Source organism: Medicago sativa, chromosome 6 (genome assembly GCF_051527215.1).
Source record: "Medicago sativa cultivar Bolivia chromosome 6, Bolivia_mono, whole genome shotgun sequence".
Taxonomy (NCBI): Eukaryota; Viridiplantae; Streptophyta; class Magnoliopsida; order Fabales; family Fabaceae; genus Medicago; species Medicago sativa.
In genome coordinates, this window is record NC_140754.1 from 42,599,366 (window position 1) to 42,616,067 (window position 16,702).

A 16,702-nucleotide genomic window follows, 5' to 3' on the forward strand; every position below is an offset into this window, starting at 1 on the left:
AAATGAAGTAAACATTGACGTGTTTTTTTAATATAATATAGCGCTATATGTGAAAAGTAATAATGAGAATCATGAGTTAAAGTCTATTAAAGTTATAGATAATGAAGATATTTACAAATGAAAAGAGACAATTCTAGTGAAATCAAACTCGCTTCATAAAACATACTTTGTTTGGACTTGTAGTCCGCACACTTTGAAGATATGAAATTAATTGGATATATGATTTTTCGCGCGAAAAGAGAATTAGTATGGTAAAATACATACATACATACATACATACATACATACATACATACATACATACATACATAGACACACACACACACACAAACACACACACACACACACAAAGTTTGATATGTTCACCTAAAGTGAATTGATAAATATCTACCATTTAATTTTAAGAGACATATATTGTTTAGAGAAATACTCACCTGAAGTGAATTCAAGAACTTTTTCATATTTGATTAAGTTTAGTAGTGTAACATCCCGCTTTACCATGTTGCGACGTAATATCCAATAACGAAGAAATGTGCGCGCTTAAGGTTAAGGGCATTTTTGGTTTTTGTACTTGAGGAGTATATAAGTAAATTAGGCCCAAAATCTTCATTATTTCTTTCACTTTCTCTCACTAGGTTAAGAACAAAAAATTATGCTCTCCCCTCTCTCTAGGAAATCGGCTCACTCTCCCTCTCTTTGCACAATCTTGATTCAAAACCTTCCAAGCAAGTGATCATTCAAGTGTTGAGCAACTAGGAACAAGTTTCTTCATCTTGCTCTCTAACAACTAGGTGTTTTGATTCTAGGGTGTTGGGTGTAGTAAGCTTAAGCCAACTTAAAGTTTTATAAGGTGAGTTCTTAGCTAGTATTTCCTTCCTATGGGTTGTGTTATGATATCTATAATCTTTGTGTGACATTAGTTTGAAACATGTATATTTTCATGCTTGAGATTCAAGATTATATTGGTTGTTAATGAGATATATGTGTTATGCTATGAAGTACCTATGTTGCCATGCTTTCTGGTTGTCAAGAGATGAAAACAGGTTTATGATTGAGAGTTGTCAAGCATTTTTTTCCAAAATTCTGGGTCTGAACTCAAGAAAGTCGCTAATGGCGAAATTTCCACGCCATTAGCGACATTTTCCCAGCCAACTCCAGAGAGGTACGCTGACGGCAAAACTGCATCTGGGAAGCTCAAAATTTTCGCTAATAGCGAAAGTCTCTGGACTTCTAAGGACATTTCGCTATTGGTATCCCATGCTTCAGACCTCGCTTACGCCATTCTGTTCCTGTACTCGGGGCATCATCGTACCACTTGAGTTCAGTACTAAATCTTTTTATAAATATTAACTGAAGCCCTCATTGCTTGAACAAGTAGTTTGCAACTCCAAACTTTTATTCTAGAAAGAAATGGTGATGTAGGAATAGCACATAGTCTCATATAACAACATAGAGTCACAAGTGGAACCTTATTGATTGAGAAAGGGTACAAGATTATGTAGGTAAGGAAGGAATAGAGCCTCAACCTAGTGGTTGGGAAATACAAAGTAGAAAGAACAAACTTAGACGTATGTATTAAATTTGACAAATGCTTGCATATGAAAGAAATGTTGCAGGTGTCATGGTTCTCGTTATCCACATCAGGGGGATGTGAGGGATTTCCTTCATGGAAATGGGATAAGCTCCGCAAGGGGGGCCCTCACGGCACTGAGGGAGTCTGATTTCCTTAGCTAGGTATTCTCGGATATGTATGGGATTTGTATTCGGGGTTACTCCACCCGGAACAATCCGTAAAACGAATTCAGATAATTTGTTTGTTACACACCATTATGTTATGAACGATATGTTATTGCAAGCTAAGATATATTAGGACATGATATGAATACTCAGATTTAAAGAAATGACCTAGCACCCCGCACGGTCGTTTATGTATGTAATAAGTTCACACACGTATAATCAACCAATTGGTTGTAAAATAGGCACGTGGTAACCGTAGATTTTCCCCAAAGTTACCACTAGCCTAGGAAGTAGATAGGACTCACTGAGATATTATGTCTCATCCCTCTCCTTATTTGTTCAGGTATACAGGTTACTCGAGGAAAAGGTAAAGAAAAACTTTGGACTGATTGTTCTTGCATGGAACCAATTTGGTGTTAGACTAAGAGATGCATATGTTATGTTATGAGATGTGTTGTTAAGAACTTTGTAACTAGACTTCGTACGACAAACTTTGTGTATTATAATGTAACATAGAACTCTGGATGTCGTTGTAACTTATTTCTCGACTTAACGTCGTTTCTGTATTGTATAATTCATGTATCCAATATCAGTTTTAACGCACTTTTGGATATTCTAGACACTTTTAAAATGGGCGTTACAAGTAGCACATGAAAAACTCAAATTATGTGAAAGATGTGTTACAATTTATTTGGCTCACTTGATAGTAATGATTATATGAAACTGCCTGAATGATTTCATTTGCGTAAGACATACTATCAAAATTATTGAAAAGATGATATCCTTTGTCCATTTTAAGGATATGAAAATGAATTTCTTATAATCGATTTTATGATTATCGTATAAATATTATTACAACTCCTGAAGAGATTCTAAAATTTCTTATATAAAGGTCGATAAGAACAAATCTAGTTGATTATGTAATAGAATGATTGTGATGTCACTTGATGTGAGTACATATCATGTCCTCAAGAAAATTGTGAACAATTTGAATTGGTCATATATTGCAGCAAAGTCAAACATACAATTTGTATATTAAAGAAACAACAATATCATCCGATCGTTTGAAAATGTTAGCAAGTGGAGGATGCTTTTTGTTAAGGATTATGATTTTACACATACAAGAAACTTGTGATTCTAATTTTATAAGGAGACTCTTTCTACAATTCAATATGAAGACAATATCTCAAAGAACGACTAATTTGGAGAGCATGGAGATATACCATATCTTTTATATAGACACAAATGTGTTATGCACTCTTTTTCCCTTAACCATGGTTTTATCCCATTGGGTTTTCCTTATAAGGATTTTAACGAGGCAAATTATTGCACAAAAGGATGTTGTACTATTTTTCCTTCATGGAGATTTTTTTTCCAATGGATTTTTTCATAGTAAGGTTTTAATGTGTTATGAATAATATTTATATGATGTGGATGTCCATTTCCCTAAGGCATTCTATGTTCATTAACTCCTATGAGTGAATGTCTATGTTCATTGTTATTGACACTTAGTCTTTTGGTTTTCATGTACTTGTAACTTACCACATTTGTGTCCGATAAATAGGACTTATATTTCAATGTAAAGGACACACTTGTGAAGAGAATAATACAAAAAATTTCATCATCACCTTCTTCTTCTTCTTTGATCTTGTGCTTTTAGTTTATTTCATAATAAATAGTGAGTAAATTGTATCAATATAATTATTAATTTGAAAAATTAATATTGTTTATTTCAAATAAGAATAAAAGTGGTATCACTTTCTTGGAAGGAACAGTGTGGAGCCAAGATGAAGATACAAAGAACCATCTATTACCGCGTTTAGTAGAGTGGACCACACTACTTTCCTTGACTCGAGTTGACTAGTTAGTATATAAATATTGCATTGTACAAACCTCTCATCTTCACTTCACAACTTCATCTCATATACTCTTTTCATCTTCAAATTCTATAGCTCCAATACCCTAGCTCTTCTTTTAAATTTTAAACAACAATTCTGATTTATTGGTTATCAAAAGCTTTATTGAAAATGATGGTAAGAACTAGATCTTTCACTATTAATTTTTTAATGTTTTCACTATTAATTTTTTCTTTGCATTGAATCTAAAGATCTTTTGTAATGTTTTGTTACAGAAACTAGTACTGAAGGTGGATTTACATGATGACAGAACCAAGCAAAAAGCTATGAAGACAGTCTCTGGCCTTTCAGGTAATGTCAATATGTACGGATAATGTAAACATATTTTAATCATGCAATATTTATATTAACATAATTTAGAAAATAAATATTAATATACATAATTTATTTGATATGTCCAGATAATGTAACATATTTTAATCATGCATTATTTATTCTTGAGTGACAAATTTGTGTTTTTCAGTTTATAAGGTGGTAAGAATTTGACATAGTAACCTCACAATTTGAACATCATTTAGCATCACTTTAATTAATAATAATTCTCCATTTTTCAATTTTTTAACAAAAAGTGTGTTCTCAATTTGTAAATAAATGTGTTTTTGAAATAGTTAATTATTCGATAATTGTCTTTTACTTTGAGAAAATATAGAAATTAAGCTAATAATAATCCGCGTAAGTGTAACCGAGGTAGTAAAAAATGTTGCGGAAACATTTAATATATCAAAGACTCATGTTTGAACTAATAATATATTTATCTACACGGTACTTTGTGTGTTTGAGTTTTGCTGCACAAATTTGAAATAAAAAATAATTAAACTCATGATATAACATTGGAATATCTTTAAGTTTTGCTAAAATTGTATTGGTATAATATTTGCAGGGGTAGAGTCAGTTTCTGTAGACATGAAAGACAAGAAATTAACCTTAATTGGAGACACAGATCCAGTACATGTGGTAAGTAAACTAAGGAAATGGTGTCATGCTGAAATAGTTTCTGTTGGGCCTGCAAAAGATGAAAAGAAGAAAGAAGAATCTAAGCCTGATGTGAAGAAGAATCAAATTCAATTACTTGAAGCCTATCCTCATTATTACTACATGCAACAACCACAATATATTCAATATTCCTGTGTTTCAAGAATGGAACAAGATCCTGTTGGATGTGTCATATGCTGAATTTCTTAATACTATGAAAATATATTTATATTTCATATGATTTATTGGATTTGCAACATGTTGGAAAAAATAAAAGGAACTTTATGTATAGTGTTGTAAGAAATATAAACAATTACAAGTTCATTATTTTTTACAAGAGTAAATTACTGTATAAAGTTTAATATCATTGATTATATTCGTCCTTTTTAAGTGGTCAAGTTTGTCTCCAATATTGTTTGATTGAAATTTTAAGACAAAATTAGAAGTGTGTAGACATCATTTTCGAGAAATTGACATCCTAACTATTTTGGCGCAAGAGTGAAATCCCTTGTTGATTATTGTTCTATCCCTTTTAATCAATTCAAAATCTATCAACTATATAATGCACTCTCAAAGACTTTTTTCCGATGAACTTTAGCTGAACGGGTACCCCAATTTTCAATCGATTATGAAAGTTCATCACCTGGCTATCTCAATTTCTGATTTCTCATCTGAGTAAGTGTGGTTCTCTCCTAAGGTCCCTTTCTCTGATTCTGTCCTTTAGTGGGAGCTGGGTTGTTTCGATTGATTGTCCCCAATCTAATCGATTTGTTTTTTCCTATTGTTGAGGAATCTGTCTAGTTTAGATTACATTCAATTTGCATAATCTCTGTCCTTATGTTGCATTATCTATTGCTGCTTGCTGTCTAGACTTGTTAAGGAATTTCATTAAAAATTTCTTTGGGTGGATTCGATAGGATTTTCTTGTATGAATTAAATCCTTTTTGTTTCCGTTGCTCTCACTGGGAATTTGTTTGGTCGATTCTGCTTATGTTTCTATGTGCCTTGATACTGTTCATAAGGTCTATTATCTTTGGGAAATTCCAATTTGAGAAAATTTCTTTACATTTCGGAGCTATTAAGGGTCTGATCAGCTGGTATTCTTATTTTGGGGCTGTTATATATAATCTTTAGTGTGAGATTGGCTTAGTACTTTGGTTTGGAAAGCGCACTTTTTCTCTTCATGGGTACTGTTGTGCAAGTCCACTAGGACTAATGATAGTGCTTAGTTGGAATTGCCGTGGTTTAGGCCACCCGGATGCAGTTCCGTCCTTAAGGGACCTTATCCGACATCACAAACCGGACATTATTTTTCTCTGTGAAACTCTTTGTCATGCAAACAAAATCGAGGAGATTCGCCGGAATGTGGGTTATGAAGCTGGTTTTAGTGTGGATAGAGAAGGCAGAAGTAGAGGTTTAGCATTATTATGGAAAAAAGAGAGATTTTGTGAAATCCAAAATTATTCACGAAATTTTATTAATGTTATTGTTAAAGAGGAGGTGACTAATCAAGAGTGGCGCTTGACGGGATTTTATGGAATTCCCCAAAAGGGCCAAAGAAGAGAGTCATGGAATATTTTACGCATGTTATCACAACAATCTCCGCTTCCTTGGTGCATTATTAGTGACTTTAATGATATTATCTCAAATGATGATAAGCGCGGAAGAGTTCCACATCCACAATGGCTATTTAATGGTTTTCGAGAAGCTGTTAATGACTGTGGCTTAATTGATATGCCTATGCAAGGACATGCATATACTTGGTCTAGAAGAATGGGATCGAATCATGTTGTTGAAGAGAGACTTGATCGAGCTTTGGTTACTAATTCCTGGATGACTATGTTCCCTCAGTGCTTACTTCAAAATTTAGTTACAGGGGCGTCTGACCATCCACCTATCCTCCTCAACACTGAACAAAAGTTGTATGAGTTCAAAAAGAGACAATTTCGCTTTGAGAATAGTTGGCTTGTTGAACCTGAGTTGGATTCGGTGGTCCATAACGGTTGGTTTCATGATGTTAATGAACCATTGATCACACGAATCCAGCACTGTACAGATGAGTTGGACCAGTGGGGTCGCTCACTTCGTAAGAGGTACAAAGAGGATATTCAAAAGTGCAAGGACAGGATTGAAGAATTGCAAGGCTTGGGTGATGTGGAGACCGATGGTGAGATAGTTCTTTTGAAGGAAAAGCTCAATCTTTTGCTTATTCAAGAGGATACTTTCTGGAAACAACGAGCTAAGACTTTTTGGATGAGGGATGGTGACATGAATACTAAGTTTTTTCATGCAGCTGCCACTTCACGAAAACAAAAGAATAAAATTACTAAGTTGTTTAATGATGAAGATATGGAAATTAGTTCTCAGGAGGGCCTTTGTAATTTGAGTATAGAATACTTTAGCAATATCTTTACAGCTGTTCGTTGTGTAAAGGAACCAGTAATACAGGCTGTGACTGAATGTTTGAACGAAGAGGATAATCAATTTCTCATAGCTCCATTCAGTGACGAAGAATTTCGTGATGCTATTTTTCAAATGCAGTCTGATAAGGCCCCTGGACCTGATGATTTGAACCCTGCATTTTACAAAAGATTATGGGCTCTTTGTGGTAAAGAAGTAGTGGCGGCTTGTCGCAGATGGCTTCATGAAGGTAATCTTCCCACTGTGCTTGGTGATACTAATATTGTTCTAATCCCCAAATGTGATCACCCTCGCACTATGAAGGATCTTAGACCGATATCACTTTGTAATGTGGTGTATAAAATTTTGGCCAAAACTTTGGCAAATAGATTACAAAGAGTCTTGGACAAATGCATTTCAATCGAACAGTCTGGTTTTGTTGCAGGGAGGACAATCACTGATAATATCCTAATTGCCTCAGAGATAATTCATTATCTGAAATGTAAGACTCGAGGTAATAAGGGTGAGGCAGCGTTAAAGATTGACATTAGTAAGGCATATGATCGTGTTGATTGGAATTATCTATTTGGCATTATGGAGAAGATGGGTTTTAATCCGATTTGGATTAAATGGATGCGCATGTGTGTCACTACCGTCAGTTATCATGTTCTTGTTAACGATGACAGAGTGGGTCCAATTTATCCAGGAAGAGGATTAAGGCAAGGTGATCCGCTTTCACCTTATCTTTTCATTCTTTGTGCTGAAGGCATGTCGGCACTAATTAAGCAAGCTGAGAGAAATAATATTCTACATGGAGTGAAGGTATGTAAGAGAGCTCCGACTATTAGTCATCTTCTCTTTGCTGATGATAGTTTTTTATTCTTTAGAGCAAATGAAAATGAAACTCAAGCATTGAAAGACATTCTTGATATTTATGCAAGTGCTTCTGGCCAGCTTATTAATATGCAGAAATCTGAAATTTATTTTAGCCGTAATGTTCCAGCCGCTAAGAAGAATACTCTTTCTAACATGTTACGGGTTTCAGAGTGTATAGGCACTGGGAAATATTTGGGCCTCCCCTCCATGATTGGCAGAAGCAAGAAATCTATTTTTAATTACATCAAGGATCGTATATGGAATCGTATTTCTGGATGGAGTAGTAAAATGCTATCCCAAGCGGGGAAAGAAGTTCTGATTAAATCAGTGGCTCAAGCTATTCCATCCTATTGCATGAGTGTATTCCTTCTCCCTCATTCTATAGCAGAAGACATTGAAAAAATGCTAAATTCCTTTTGGTGGGGTATGAAAAATGAGGGGCGTGGAGGTATCCGATGGATGAGTTGGGAAAGGCTTACTATGAGGAAAGAATGGGGTGGAATGGGCTTTCGTCATATCCATGGTTTCAATTTAGCAATGTTGGGGAAACAAGGTTGGAACTTCTTAACCAACCCGGATGCTATGGTCTCTAGAATTTTCAAAGCTAAATACTTTCCGAATGGGGATTTTTTAGGAGCGTCCTTGGGACACAATCCTAGTTATGTTTGGCGTAGCATATGGTCTTCTCGAATATTGTTGAAAACAGGTTACCGGTGGAGAATTGGTGATGGTTCAAGTATTCCGATTTGGCTTTCTCCTTGGCTCCGAAATGAGGCGAATCCTATTATATCAACTCCAACAATTCAACCCGCTGCAACCGCCACTGTAAGTCATTTAATTGATCCTCAAACTAGGTCTTGGAATGAACCACTGATTAGGAATAATTTTAATTTGAGGGATGTTGATGAAATTCTTAAAATACCTTTACTTCACCGCGAGCAAAATGATGCAATTATTTGGAGGTTCGATAAGAAAGGTGTTTATTCGGTTAAAAGTGCATATCGTGTTTGTGTGGATGTGTTGATTAATAGAGATGAATGGAAAGTAGAAGGTGATTGGAATAAGTTGTGGTCTTTACCGATTCCTCCGAAGGTTAAGCATTTTATGTGGCGCCTTGGAAGGGACTGTCTACCGAATAGACAAAGGCTGAATTGTAAAGGAGTGGAGTGTACCTCAAATTGTGTAATTTGTCAATCTTATACAGAGTATAATTGGCACCTATTTCTTGTTTGTGCGGATAGTATAATATGTTGGCGGAAAGTAAATCTTTGGCCTTTGTTGGAAGAATTGATGGATGGGGCTGAAAGCTTTGGTGATGTCTTCACTCGCATGTGGCAGCGATTGTCAGTGAAACAATTGGTGAGTTTTTCTATGACTTCTTGGAGTATATGGAAGAGACGAAATTTGCAATTGTGGGAAAATAAAATTGAATCACCAGATCAGATTTTGCAGCGTGCACAAGCAGTGCTTAACGCTTGGGAATGTGCTAGAAGAGTACATCAGACTCACATCATGACTCAGCAGCAGACACATGCCGCAGTTTGGCAACCTCCCAGGGCTGGTTTGTTAAAATGCAATGTTGACGCAGCAATTTCCACCGCTGATCGGACAATTAGTATGGGAGCAGTCTTAAGAGATAGTGAAGGACGGTTTGTACGGGCTATGACAGATGTCTTAAAAGCTTCTATGTCTCCGGTGGAGAGTGAAGCTTGGGGGTGATAACACGCAAAATACATTGTCTAAATAGTTTAATTTTTATTTATTTTAGGGTCGTTTATTGTGTTTTGTATGTCTTCTGGCTAGCATTTCGTTGTGTTTCAGGTAACAAGGGTGTCAAAGATAAAAGAATCAAGAAGGAGGTGAAAAGAGCAACTTGAGCCAGTCAATGATGGTCAACCCATTACCATTAATGACATCATGCTGATGTCACGCTCAAGTGAGATAAGCCAAGAAAGAGTCACGCTCAGGCTTCCGTTTTTCTCTGCAAAAATCTCAATTCAATCCAAATCTTCTTTCCCCAACTTTAGGCTCAAGCAAAGTGTTTTAGTTACAAATTCAGTGCTATAAAAGGAGGCAGCGGATCAGAATGAAGGGGTGACAATTTAGGATCCAGTTTTTCAGCTTTAGTTTTACGTTTCAGAGAAAAATGCTTATTTTTGCTTTTAGCTTAAGTTGAGATTTTTCATTGTAATTCAATTCCGTTTCGAACAAAAATCATTCCTGGATCATAGTATGAGATTTTCGAACCAATTAGTGAAGAAATAAAGCTCCAATTCGTCCTTTAATTTTTGTGCAATTTGGTCCCTGAAACTCTCTGTTTGTGTTTTCTGCATCCCTGTTCTTATTCCTTCAATTTGCTCTCGTTTTATTTTAATATTGTTTTTCCTTTTCTGTAACCGTAGGGACAACACTTCACGTGTTTGTCCTTATTTGTTTAGTGTTATTTTTGCATCCTGTTCCTATTCCTTCACGTGTTTAGTGTTATTGCTGCTACTGCATTCTAGAGTTTTTGTTTTTATTGGAGTCTGCTTGAATCACTTCTTTGGAATATTCACGTTGTTCCAATTTGTTTCTTTTAAGTCCATTACTGTTGCACCTTTTTATTTTATTATAATTTCAATTCATGTTAGTATATGTAAAAGTACATCTTATGCATTCATGTTAGTGTTTTTTTTTCCTCTTAGAAAATTCACGTTAGTGTTATGCGGTTCAATATTTACATTCATATTTGGGTTAAATGGCTTTTACCCCCCTGCCATATGAGCGTTTTTTGGTTTACCCCCCTACGTAAAAAAAAGTTGGAGATTCCCCCTTGCCATTAGAAGATTCTTTGATTTTCACCCCCATACCATCTGACTGGATTAATGTGCTGATGTGGCATGCTGAATCATTGATGACTGTATAAAAATGATGAGGTGGCATGCTGAATCATTGATGACTTGTCATTTTTAATTCTTTTCCATTTAATTAATTTATTGCACCTGTTTTTTTATTTAATAATAATTTAAAAAAAAATCAAAATTAAAAACATCATCATCTTCATCTCTTTCTCCTCTCATGTTCATCATCTTTCCAAACATAAACATAACATCAACACAACAAAGCAGTAAAATTATGCAAAAAATCATCGTCAGCCACAAAATTGGACATTCTATTCCATCTTCATCTTCTTCCTAACTCTCTTTTTCAATACTTCTTCTATCAATACTCTCTTTCCAGCAACACAACAACATCAACCCAGCAAAGCAGCAACACAACAACATCAACACAGCAAAGCAGCAACACAACACAACATTAACACAACAACAATAACACAAAGTCAATACGCACAACAGCAACAACAACATAAAATTCGAGCAGTACAACAACAACCCCATAAATTTTCCCTCTTTAACAAGTACTACAATAACAATAACAACTCCATCCTCTATATCCATCGATTTTCCCCCTTTCTTCACATCAAATCCATTTCACAAACTGAAATTCGAGCATCTGGGTCAGATTCAACAAGAGGAAAAAAAATGAGGGATTCAGCAAAAAAACAAGAGTTTGGATCGGATTCGAGCATGGTGGTGGTGGTCGGATTCGAGCATGGTGGTGGATGAGTAACAGAGGGTCGGATTCAATGATTGTGTGAAAGAGAAAACAAAGGCATAGGTCATTAGAGACCAAAAGACTAAAAGGGGGTAACACAGGGGAAATTAGGGTTCATGTGTAAGAAGAAAGAAGACAAAGGATAGTGAGGATGAAGGAAATGGGGAATTTTAATTTGAGATTTAATTTTTTCAGTTTTTTTCTGCAATTAGGATTCTGCAAATTTTTTCCTTCAATTTTTGAGAAAGAATGAAGAAACGATTCTACAGTTTTTTCAATTTTTGAGATTTAATTTTTGTTTTTTCTTTTAAAAACATAATGACATATAATGTAATTACACATGTGTAACCAATAAAAAAATAAAAAATAAATTGTTTTACACACTCAGCGTGCCACCTAAGCTAATTTGTACAGTCATATGTGTTTAGGGGTGAAAACCAAAGAATCTTCTAATGGCAAGGGAGGATCTCCAAGTTTTTTTTTCATAGGGGGGTAAACCAAAAGACGGTCATATGGCAGGGGGTAAAAGCCATTTAACCCTTCATATTTTAATTCGAATTCAAAACCTCTTTGTTATTACTGCTACCGCTTGCTGACTGTAGGTGCAGAACACCCTGCGTGTTGCTTTCATGCTATCATTTGTTTAGTTGGTTGTGTTTTGCAGTACGGTTCCTAAATTTGCAGTCTGCATCGAATTGTTCGAGGGAATTTATACTCAATTAAAGTTGCCAGATTTTTACAGGTATAATTCATTTCCATTTAGCATGAATCAATTAACATTTTGTATGCTTAATATCATTATGCGTGAGTAGTTTCATTTGAGTCCAAAACGAGGTTCCGTCGTACCGACGGAACTCATGTAAATTTACGCGCCTCTTTTAGTGTAACGAGAATTTAAGAAATTGTTTTGAAAAATTCTGTTTTGTAATTGTTAAAAGTCTACTACGAAAGTAGAGATACCGAGATATCGTTTACACATCGAAAGAGCGAAAACGATATTCGACATAGAAAAATATCAAGTTTTTAATAGAAAAGGTTAAAGCGAAAGCATTTCTTTTCTTTTAATTAAGAGTTTATTGAATTTAGAAAAAGGAATTTTTAGGCCTGTGATTATACGCTACGAAAGTAGGTGTTTTACGCGTCTAAAAATTCCGACGTGTTGCGAAAGCAAACGTTGTCTCTTGTTCGATAAATTCTACAAGTAGTTTTAATTATCTCGTTACCATTTAATTAGCGCAATGATTTACGTGAGTGACGGAAGTCGGCGGAAACCTTCGTTTTGGTCTCTACTTGTCCATAAATTAATTAAAACCTATTTTATTCCGTGCAAATTCCAAAATATTTTGATCTCGCCTTAGATAAACACAGTAACAGCGAACTTCGGTAGTTGTTAAATTGGTCTCTGTGGATACGATACTTTTTATACTAAAACCGACATAGTCGTACACTTGCGGCCCTGTCAGGGGGCCGCATCAATGTCTCAAGTGGATCACAACTTTGGGTCATCATAGGGTTATCTTTGAATCAGACTGCAAGATGTTAGTTGATGACGTGCATTCCAATAAGGTGAATCATTCGGAGTATGGGTTAATAGTTAAAAGTTGCAGAAATTTACTCCAAAATTTTAACAACCATGAAGTTGTGTTTACTAGGCGTCAAGCAAACGGAAGCGCTCATGCTCTTGCAAGGGCAGCTTTATCACATGCTTCACGCAATATTTTTGATGTAATTCCAAGTTGTATTGCTACTATTATTATTAATGAAATGCCATAAGTTTTGTTTGTGTCAAAAAAAAAACTATTTTGGCATCCAATCTTTCAACAATCATTAATTACACCACAACAATTTATTGAAGGAAAAAAAAAAGACAATGAGAGAGGATATAAACCAAAACCGTGACATATAAAAACATCACTTAAACTTAAAGTAAAGAAGACCCAGCCTATTAAGAGTGAAGTCTATTATAAAATTAGTACTCCTTTCGTCCTAAAATAATCTAGCCATATGTAAAAAAAATTGTCCTAAAATAAATTATTTATTTCACTTTTGAATGCGATATTAATTAGCTTTTCCAATTGCAACTCTACTTAGTATTACTTTCATCACTCTCAGTTCAATATATTATACTTTACATTTATGATAATGGTGAATGCATCGATACTTGATAAAGACATTCAAAACCATATTTATGTCTCTTTCGCTAATACATTTTTCTTAGTATGTGTAAAATGAATAAAAGACTCAGTTATTTTGGAAGAAGTAATCAATGAACAAAAAACTCAGTTATTTTGGAACAGATGGAGTAGTGTGTACTTAGTGAATAGTGTGTCAATATACGTTGTCAAAGAAAGAAGAAGTAATCACCTCTCATAAGACCTACTTCTATTTCATCATTTTGTAAGTTTTTCTCTCCTTTCATGGATGTCATGTTTTTAATATGGTAATAACAATTGAGATCATTTTCCGCTGCACTTGATAATTTTTTTCTGTTCTTTTCTCGTTGTTCTATATGTTCTCCAATGTAATCGTCGAGTTCTTGGAAAATTGGTCAATGAGAGTGTATCTTTAAATTTTGTTCAATTTCATTTTCAACATATAAGCGAGGAACATCTGAAGTGGTTTTTCTCCATTTTTGGATCACTACAACTCAGTTTAATTATCTTTTTACTGATTTGTAAGTCCTGAAGGTCCAAAACAGAGTCAATTTTGTGTACACTTGTTCATAAACACATCTAAGTAATTATAAATGTGCACGTGAGGGGTGATACGATATGTTAGCCGTAACTATTAATAATTCTCTCGATTTAATAATGACGGACTCATTTGATTATTTCACACGTTAATTTCCATCTATCTCATATTTATAAAGAAGGTAATTGTCGTGCTGATAAATTATCTTTCTATTGTCCGAACATTTATCGTTTAAGATGGTGGTAAAAGCTGCGTCAGTTTTCTATAATTTTTGTATGAGTTTGATTTATGTTCCCTACTTATATAGGTAAGGGTTTGTGGTGTTAATATAGTTGGGATATGGGACAATCAATTTTTTGTGTGACTCTTTGCATCCTTTAGTTAAGCAATAAAAATAATTATAATTCTAGATTATAAAAAAAAGGAAAAATTACAAACCATGGAAAACACAAGATTTATTTATCAAACTCGAAGTTGCTCTTAAATTTAGAAGATATTTCCTCGGTCTCAAATTCGGTGTATTCTTTTTTAATTTTTTTTTATTTCAAATTATTTGTCTATTTTAAAATACACCAATATAACATTTTCTATTTTTTTCAACTAACACACCCTTATTTAGTGCATTTTAATCTTTTATAACTACTTCACTGACTATAATTAATAAGGATGTTTTAGTAAATAATACATAGTTTACCATTAAAATCAACATTATTGATCATTTCTTTAATACACGTGTAAAACTCATATAGAACACCTAATATGAAACAAAGGGAGTACTAGAGTAGAAAAAGTTTATCAAAAATACTATCTTGTAGGATTATTTTCTTCTTATCCACATCAAACATAGTAGTAATCTCGAATATAAGGTGATGGTGTCATTTGATAATAGAATGGATAGGATTCAAATGACGGAAGTGGAATGGGTACATTTGCATCTGTGGTCTCTTTCTTCTCCTCATTTAGAGGTCCGACTGAAACTACTTCTGTTTGACACAACTTTCGTAGCTTAGACACTACTTTTACAGGATCAACATCCCCCGTTAACGTCAGTTTCTTCTCATTAGTGTCTATTGATACTGATTCAACCCCTGCAATATTGATAAAAAAAATAAAATAAACAATGAATCCTTCATGTAATATGGTTTGTGTTTTTCTACACAAGTTAAATTAATTTGCATTCACAAATGACACGGTTCAAATCCTATTTGAAATAATTCGTAAATGTTCATTAGCGTCATCGTTATTAATACTAATTCATCTTTTCTAGTATTTATTTTTTTAGATTGGTTTCGTTAAAAATATATTATAAATTAAAGTAGTTAATGTCATTTTATTTTTTATTTTTTTTGAATGATATTTAAAGTTAAAGTCATTTTATGTCTTCACAAAAAATTTAAAATAATCATGTCATGTAATTTTTTTTAAATAATCATGTCTGTTTGTCTAGTTTTTGAAATAGACATTCTTTTTTTTTTTTTTAAAAAAAGAATGTCTATTTCTCAATCTAGTAAGTGTAGATGATTAAATATTACGAGAACATTTGATGTGGTAAATCACGTGATCAAACTCAACGGTTTCTCTCTTGTTTTATTTATTTTTTGACAAATCCACGGTTTCTCTCTTATTTTACATTTTTTTTGTGAATTTTATCACTAAACTCTTTAACACTAAAAAAAGATACTAGGTAACGTTGATTTCAATTTAATACAATTATTTTCTTATTTATGAATACAACTTATAAGTCATGTATTATTGAAAAAAAAAAAAACTTATAAGTCATGTAATTTAACCAAATTACATTGTAGTAGTACTTGCACATGCTATGAAATTTAATATATGTTACCTGAAAGGCTGGACACTGTCTTCATAACTTTTTGCTTGGTTCTATCATTATAAAAGTCAACCTTCAACACTACTTTCTGTTAAAAAAAAAAAAATCAAAGAACTATTAATTAAAATTCGATAATTATATCCTTTTTTTTGGTAGATAATCCGACAATTATATCTATTTTTAAATATATGAATGATTATAACAGCAAAAAAGTGCAAAAACGACAACATTATTCATGCATGAAAACATAGTTAAATAAATGAGAAAAGTGAAAAAATGGATTTTATGATTCTAATTTTTACCTTCATTATTGTTGACGTTTGTGGGAACTTATTAAGAATTATTGATGACAAATGTAAAGGATTTCAAAAGAGGAGCGAGTTGATGAATGATGAAGTTTTGAGGGAATTGTTTTCTAGCAATGCAGTGGTGATATTGATGAAGTAAGGATGAGAATTTTAAGGTATTTATAGAAGGATGTGAAAGACATAGTCAAGTCAACTGGTCAATAGGTCAATTGAAATAATATTGTTTTTTCAAATAAAGTATTACTTTAGAAGCCTATTATTTTATAACCGTGTGAACACTAAGACCATCCTCAATGGTGGTGTCTTTACCAATTAAGACACCGTACCTAATAGGTACCCCCATTGGGGAACTTTTTTTTTGGGTCTCTTAAGACCCG

General features: G+C 33.8%; 2 protein-coding genes across 2 annotated transcripts; one reads left to right on the forward strand and one right to left on the reverse strand.

The window, feature by feature from the left end:
• The first annotated feature begins 3,381 nt into the window (after positions 1-3,381).
• LOC146915258 (heavy metal-associated isoprenylated plant protein 39-like) lies at positions 3,382-5,023 on the forward strand. Its single transcript, XM_085717722.1, has 3 exons — positions 3,382-3,770; positions 3,869-3,944; positions 4,534-5,023. The coding sequence occupies exons 1-3, from the start codon at positions 3,765-3,767 to the stop codon at positions 4,824-4,826; spliced, it is 375 nt and encodes a 124-aa protein (XP_085573848.1). The 5' UTR covers positions 3,382-3,764; the 3' UTR covers positions 4,827-5,023.
• A 9,832-nt stretch (positions 5,024-14,855) lies between these two features.
• On the reverse strand, positions 14,856-16,448 carry LOC146915259 (heavy metal-associated isoprenylated plant protein 39-like). Its single transcript, XM_085717723.1, has 3 exons — positions 16,320-16,448; positions 16,030-16,105; positions 14,856-15,274 (listed from the first exon to the last, which is right to left on the reverse strand). The coding sequence occupies exons 1-3, from the start codon at positions 16,323-16,325 to the stop codon at positions 15,024-15,026; spliced, it is 333 nt and encodes a 110-aa protein (XP_085573849.1). The 5' UTR covers positions 16,326-16,448; the 3' UTR covers positions 14,856-15,023.
• Positions 16,449-16,702: the final 254 nt, after the last annotated feature.